This window comes from Anneissia japonica, unplaced genomic scaffold, assembly GCF_011630105.1.
Source record: "Anneissia japonica isolate Jap-2015-1 unplaced genomic scaffold, ASM1163010v1 scaffold287715_len1027211_cov185, whole genome shotgun sequence".
Classification (NCBI taxonomy): Eukaryota; Metazoa; Echinodermata; class Crinoidea; order Comatulida; family Comatulidae; genus Anneissia; species Anneissia japonica.
In genome coordinates, this window is record NW_022724789.1 from 656,085 (window position 1) to 663,769 (window position 7,685).

General features: G+C 34.1%; 2 protein-coding genes across 2 annotated transcripts in view; both read left to right on the top strand.

Annotated features, from left to right (window-relative positions):
- Window positions 1–6,102: 6,102 nt before the first annotated feature.
- Window positions 6,103–6,818, top strand: LOC117112577 (lumican-like). Its single transcript, XM_033255675.1, has 2 exons — window positions 6,103–6,675; window positions 6,810–6,818. The coding sequence occupies exons 1-2, from the start codon at window positions 6,133–6,135 to the stop codon at window positions 6,816–6,818; spliced, it is 552 nt and encodes a 183-aa protein (XP_033111566.1). The 5' UTR covers window positions 6,103–6,132.
- An 83-nt stretch (window positions 6,819–6,901) lies between these two features.
- Window positions 6,902–7,685, top strand: part of LOC117112566 (toll-like receptor 4) — a 14,923-nt gene continuing 14,139 nt past the window's right edge. The window contains exon 1 of the mRNA XM_033255659.1: window positions 6,902–7,205. Coding sequence (XP_033111550.1) covers window positions 6,943–7,205 — 263 coding nt within the window. The 5' untranslated portion in view covers window positions 6,902–6,942. The remainder of the gene's footprint in view (window positions 7,206–7,685) is intronic.

Sequence of the window (7,685 nt, forward strand, 5' to 3'; positions counted from 1 at the left end):
AAATGTAATTAAAAGACTACTTCTGTCACAATTAATAACATAGCAAGGGAGTCTTGTCCTTTGCACATAAAGCAAGATTTGTATGGTATTCAGAGATTTAGGGTCAAATGTCATAATAATGGGTTATTGTTCTTTCTTTCTGGAAACATTTCAAACAATAATAGTGAAAAACGATTACACCGAATTCAGTTCAACTTGAGGGTTGCCAAAGTGCGAGTCAGTGAGTCATCCGGCGAGAGGCATGCAATTCATGCGAGCCATGAATGTAGTTCTTGCGGGACGTGTACCAAAAGTGCGAGTCATGCGAGGCACACAAAAGTTTACGCTAATAAACACTTTTTTATAAACAATTTATAAAACAATTACAATAATGATAATAACTACTTTTAACATATTTTTTTACTATGACTATATATGTAATAGGATATGTAATATTCATTTCACTCGCACTGCCCATTCGCCCTATGCATGGAGGGAGGACCTTATTTATTTTTTACAAAATAAACATAACTAGCAAAGACGATCAAAAAACATGAAACCAAACACAATTAAAAGATTAAACGTCATAATTTAAAATGCATAAAAGACTAATAATAATTAATTTATGGGCTAACATCCTGTCTGTGACCCGTTTTAAATTACAATAATTTCCAGTATTTCTTCAAATACATGCCCTGCTTTGAACAAACGCACCTCGAATAAACGCCCCCTCCCAAAAATAACGGCCATTAGGAATAAACGCGTAGGGCGTTTAATTTTTCTTCGAATTGTCTCTAGTGCGAGCCACATTTTTGACTTCTTGTGGTGGGGCGCCATGAGCGTTTTCTTTAAACGGATACCGGCGCTTTAAAAAGTTTTAATTATATATATAGTAACTATGGACGGATGAAATGAAAGCAACATCATTTTCCAACATTGAATTATTTATCAATATTTTACCCTAGTGGAATTAAATCAACTGCTAATTAGGGATTTATAAGCCATACAAAAACACTTTTTAACGTCAATATGAAATACATTTACCAGTAAACACTGGCTCCTCAAAAACGATCTGAACAATAATGCCCCCGGATGCTGCGTATATTATAATTATTTTATTATTATATAAATTTTTCTTAATTATATGACTGTAAATGCCAAATAATATAAAAACAAAGTATGATTAGCAATCAAATTATAACAATCAATGCATTCAGGGTGTGGTAAAATGATGGGAGAGGATGATGGAGCTATGTATGGCAAATTTTTAGGAAGTATGTACAGTAGTTCAGTGGTCAGGGCCGCCAAGAGAGGAAAATGTAACTGCGGCAAGGGTGGGTGTGAAAGATTGCGCCAAGGAGCAAACATTTTTATGAAGGGGTCTGTCAATCTGGAGGGGACCATTATTAGGGGACCCGTGTCTAATGTAATTTACCTTATTTGGTGTACCCAGTGTATAGATAGACTTGATTGCAGATTTAGACTACTAAGATGTAATAATCATAAGAAAAAATCTATTAAAGACAGCTCATTAGGCTTTCCTGTATTCGAAATAAAAATGTGTTATGATGTCAACGTAGGCCTATACGTTTCTACTTTGTGCATTCATACTTATTTTATTTTACCAAGACACACATTAAAACCTACAGACAACAATCGATGCCTTGACTAAAGAAGCATACACTCTTTAAATATTTAACAATCGCTCATGTACAGCAAATGCCTTCGACCTATCCATTAAGTATAATCAGAACCCAGATTACACATATACATCTCGCACGAATCTTCTCACCTTTAGACCTAAATTTAATAATGATCGGCTGCACATGGTGTTTAATTATAAGCCCGACGTTTTACAACTCTTCAATAAAAAATAAAAACACTTCCTCTCCCTCCAAAAAGACCCATCTATCAAACAATTCTTTTACAGCTGCTTCTACTCGAACATAAACAACCCCTAATTTAACCTGGCCCAAACTCCCCTACTAAAGCGATATGGCTTTAGATTCCAATTATGCCACATCATCAATACAGACAGATCATTAACTCCACGTAGGACACACCACCAGGCCATCTTTACTCAAATGTAACTCGCCATACATTATATATAGGCCTACTGCAACTAATACAATAAGAAAAATTATGTTGTCGAAACTGATCTCACTTTCAGATGTCGAGTTAATAACCATAAATCATCTATAAGACACATACTGAACTGTCCAATAAGTACACAAAGATCTTTATTATCATTATTATTGGCGCCGTCTTTAGTAATCGTATCATTAATACTTAGTCACTGCTTAAAGGATTTTGGTTTTTCCTTTCTAATCATATACGTGTTATCGCTGAGGAAGAGCACTGCAGCTATCGAAATATTCGAATAAAAACATGTTTATGTCTATAGTGTCATTCTTAATTTGTATATTAAAGTTGTATATCAACTCATGTAAGTTCCATTCACTCTTCATCTGTGTTTTAATTTAAAACACTTATTATTTACAATTTATTTCACTTTTACGTTATGATTTTGTTTTTAGTTCAGTTTAGTTTGATTTTGCTCGGGCTTAAACTCGGCAGGTCACTAACCCATACATAGTTCATTCATTACTAGTAAACTAAGACTACGAGATAATTTCATAATTAGATTTTGCTTGTGATCACTTTTTAAGTAACCAAAACTAACAACTGTCAATATTTTAAAGCAAAGCCGGAGACCACCCAACAATTTAAGACCCTTAAGGTGATCTTTATCGTTATCATTATTATCATCATCATGGAAAATCAGAAAGTCAAAAGGTCCCTTTAAGTAAAGCATGCAACTGGTATTTATAAATGTACTGTACAATATAGTAATAAGCAGACCCATAAACGGATGTAGACAGTTTGTGACATAAATCACTTTTCATTTTATTGGGAAATCGTTTGATCGTAACTAAATGTACTTAAATAATACTTATGCTATAGAATATAGAATCGTGAGAAAAATACAATTGTCGATGAACTGCCCAATCAACACCAGAAAGACCCCACTGGAAATAAGGCTTCTTCGGACTTTCACGGGTCACCCTTGGTGTTTACACCGAATAAATCCAATTGACCCCAGCTGTTTTCCGGACTGTACAGTGATTAAGGCACTTTTATTTATCCATACTAAATTAATTATGCATGCATTTCATTTTTCGGGTCTAAACAAGACCTAATACAAAATATGTGTTTTCCAAAACACATTTTAGAGTGATGGTTGCTCAGTTAGCATCCTCGTGATTTCAAAAGTATCTGTAATTTGGATGATTTTGTTTAGGCTATATAAGTGACTAGGAGTAACACTGAAGGAGACTGGATACGAACGATGTGATAATGGATATTAAGAATAAGAATACTAGTATATATCATTAAAATATGAGAGAAATCAACGAGATAGAGGTTAATATAGAGGTCGTCCAAAGTTTTTCTCAAAAAAAAAAAAAAAAACGTCAACAGAACAAAAAAAAAAAAACGTTAACAGATCTAGTATAATTGACGATATTTCAGTGAATTTAGAAGATAATGTTATAATGATAATGAAATAATTTGGTTGATTAAGCACATTTTTATGCTTAATAGATTTTGTAAAGTAATTAGAAAGTGTACATTTTTTTCTCTGTAAAATGATTTATTTACATTGCCTTCTATTTAATAAATTAAATTTAAGAAGAATCAACTGTGACCAGTGTCGTAACTAGGTTCTGAGGACCCTGGTTGGAGAGTACCGTCGGGGCCCTTAAACGCGCTGGACGACTAGGGTAACTAATATTGTATTCAATTAGCATTTATTACTTTCTTATTAAAGTTGCCCAATCCAATATAAAATTAACCCCCGGTGAACATCTTCCCGAACGTGAATTATGAAAGTGAATATATTGCATTACCAAACTGTAGACATTCAGAGTAATATCCTCCGCCGGACACCGGAGTCTAGATTTCATGCCGGAATATATAGATTACTAATGCAATAAAGAGTAAAATTGATTAGCTTAGTCGTTAAGATGATTGCCTTCTAATCCAAGAGTCCTAGGTTCAATTTCTGTCACAGCAGGACTTTTTCTCACGACCAAAATAAAAAACAAAAAAACTTCACTCCCTAAGCCTCAGAGAGGCTTGGTTTATTAAGCATCATTCCATCCTGTAAGTGACGAGTGTACTTGCTGTTGGATGTGAAGGAAATATAAAAAAGTATGCAGTCGTACTACTAAATATAATAATTGTTTTTTTCTAACTTGAAAACACTTTTAGTAATATGATTATAAATCTTGGTCTGAGTAGTCTAGAAAAAATAGAATGAGACCTTGTCACAGCCGAAGAGTGATTTTGCCTGAAGGACTGGGTGAAAGGCATACCTGCCTGCCTACCAGAGTAGTATTAGGCCTAGTACTGTACTACTAGTACCTACTACTACGTGTCTACCTTCCTAGAAAACATTGTTCGAACGTGTGTTGCAGCGTTAAATGCATTTCTCTACACTAGTTCATAGTCTCAGCGACTGCAGACCGTATATGTTCCTTTATTCTAATATCTTTTTAATCTATACTCACGACCCAAGATAAAACCAAAGAAATAATCTTTGACTTTCTTAAGACTAAAACACATGACCAAATGGGAAATTATTGAATCTACTATGTTAAATAAAATGTATAATAAAATCAATGATAATAAACATCCACTTCATGAACCACATCACTTTTAACAGATCCGGTAGAATTGTTACCGGTACCTCATAAAAAAGACGCATTAATTCCTAGTGCATTAGATAACGAGAGATTTCTTAGATAATTTTATAGTGTTGATCTATTTACCTTTTTCTTATTGTTAGTGTGTGTTATTCTGTGCAAAATGGGCTTTGTATCTTATATTGTAGTATATTAGTAGATTTTATACTAAAGCAAAACTTTATGTATTTTAATCATTACATGACTATAATAACCTGCCATGTTTACATAATCGTTCTAAATATCAACAAGCGTTTTCATTAAATCGCTATCGAGTTTCGGCGACCAATCGCCGATAGGTTGTTGCGATTGTTTGGAAACCAAGCTTCCAATGCAATAACAAATGAATTATTAGGCCTAAAAAATTCATTGTTTGTTTGCCCTTCTTTTTTTTAATGATAAAAAGGGGCTGGTTGACATTTTTTTCCAAGACTACTAATGGAATAAAAATAGCCCACAGTAGACATTTTGCAATGAATGTAGGCGTAGAATGGCAATATCTTACATCAAACAACCCACAACTTCGTAGGGCATCTAGCAAAAAATAATGATCAATTCACACACATTTTTTAATTTGTAGAGAAAAAAGTTTGTTTTTCCGCCCCTTTTTTTTTTCCAGTGAGTTATGGGCGGGTGTGGAGGGCAGAATGAGATTTTTTTGGGAATTGTGCATGCCTAAATAATGAAAAATACAGTATAAGAAAAACAGAAGAGGACATGAATAGCAATACGAAGTGAATAGCAATTCAATATAATAGGAATGATGTTTTGCCCTACCTGACGTGTTCCCTAATATTATCGAAAGAGTCTGACAAGTGATTCAGGTCGGAATCGAGCCCACGACCTCCAAATAACTAACCTGGAGTCTTAACCTCTAGACTATCGAGCTTGCGATTGATTGATTTAGTTCACTTTCGAGGTGTTTGTCTTTTGTTCTTGTGCTCGTCCCTTTCTGTTCTTGTAATTTTTTTTTTGGAGAAATACATAAAAGAAATAATAACATGAAATAAAAACTGATTACCTTATAAACTTTTTTTAATTATTTAGTACAGAACTAATTATTAGTTCCTTGAACCGTCCACTGTGACTTATTAGAAGGAAGTTACATTATACATATTTTAATTTAAGCGAAACTGACTTTACCAGCACTCATTGCGATTCGCTTCGTCGCTTTTTCTTCCTTCGTGATTATACGAAACACCCATAAACAATTTACATATCTCCGACTCTGAACATTGTTGTTTATAATGTTGAGTGGAACAGGCTAAATCGGTTTATGCAGTCAGTTTGATTGAAAGTTCCTGAAAAGCTCAACATCAGCGGTTATAATGTACATTATTATAGGTTAATAGCAGTATATATATTCGGTTTGGTTGAAAGTCTTGCAACCTATAATAATATAGACGTAATGAAAGTTCTTGAAGAGCTCAACATGTTTGGATTATTGATATTCGGCTTATTTTATCTAAAAGTAACTGCAACTATTTCGATGCAGGATGGAATAGAGAGGACTTGCTACGCAAACAACCCGACTCAAATCAACGGTACACAGCCACCAAATACCACAGTCTGCCCTGACAGCTGCTCTTGTCAGTACTGCCGCAGATACAGCGCACATTCAGTGTTTTTTCCGCATGAAGTTGTCTGCACTAAAGTTCATAATACTCATATTCCTACAGCATCAATTCCAGTGGATGTAAATGTATTAGACATGAAGCAAAATTATATTGCTAGCATCAGTGCTGATAGCTTAGCACCTTTTACTCATTTACAATATTTGTATTTGGATTACAATAGCTTACAATCAACTTATATGGATGATCATATTTTCGATTCCCAAGTTAACTTGAAGATCTTGCATATGGACTTTAATCGTGGGTTGATTAATATCCATAAGGCCTGGTTTCGTAACTTGGTATCCTTAGAAAAAATATACATCAGGCATTCTGTTGTAAAGAATCTCGAAAAAGGTTTATTTGAGAACTGTGTTAAGCTTCGAACAATTTCGATTTACGGAAATCAGATAGTAAAACTAACCACCAATCTATTTCACAACCTTCCACTCTTGAACAATATTGATATTAGGTCGAATGACATTGGTTTACTTCACTCTGACTTATTTCTTGGTTCACCCAATGTTATGCGTTTCTTTGTGCAAAACAACACGTTAACAACAATAAGTGAAAATGTTGGCCTTCAGAACTTGACCAATTTAATTATGCTTGGAGTTGTGTTCAATCCTTTAGCTTGCGATTGTGACTTGGTGTGGTTTCGTAACTGGATTAACCAAACCAATGTGATATTTGTGGATCTCGAGCACGGTACGTGTAAAAACCGGAATGGAATCAGTCTAATTAGTTTTGATGCGAACTCTCTAAAATGCTATAATATTACAATAATTGCTGTGATTAGTACCTGTAGTTCAGTTGCGTTCTTAGTCGCTGTTTCTATACTCATATACATGTTCCGGTGGGATATTAGGTAAGACTCAACGAGTAAACATCGTGTAAAGAGTGCTATACACTTTTAGTGTATATATAGATGTGTATAAGAGACAGGTCTTAACCTCTAGACTATCGAGCTTGCGATTGATTGATTTAGTTCACTTTCGAGGTGTTTGTCTTTTGTTCTTGTGCTCGTCCCTTTCTGTTCTTGTAATTTTTTTTTTTGGAGAAATACATAAAAGAAATAATAACATGAAATAAAAACTGATTACCTTATAAACTTTTTTTAATTATTTAGTACAGAACTAATTATTAGTTCCTTGAACCGTCCGCTGTGACTTATTAGAAGGAAGTTACATTATACATATTTTAATTTAAGCGAAACTGACTTTACCAGCACTCATTGCGATTCGCTTCGTCGCTTTTTCTTCCTTCGTGATTATACGAAACACCCATAAACAATTTACATATCTCCGACTCTGAACATTGTTGTTTATAATGTTGAGTGGAACAGGCT

Excerpts from the sequence above, each read along its gene's own strand:
- LOC117112577 (XM_033255675.1), top strand. The coding sequence starts at position 6,133 with ATGAAAGTTCTTGAAGAGCTCAACATGTTTGGATTATTGATATTCGGC.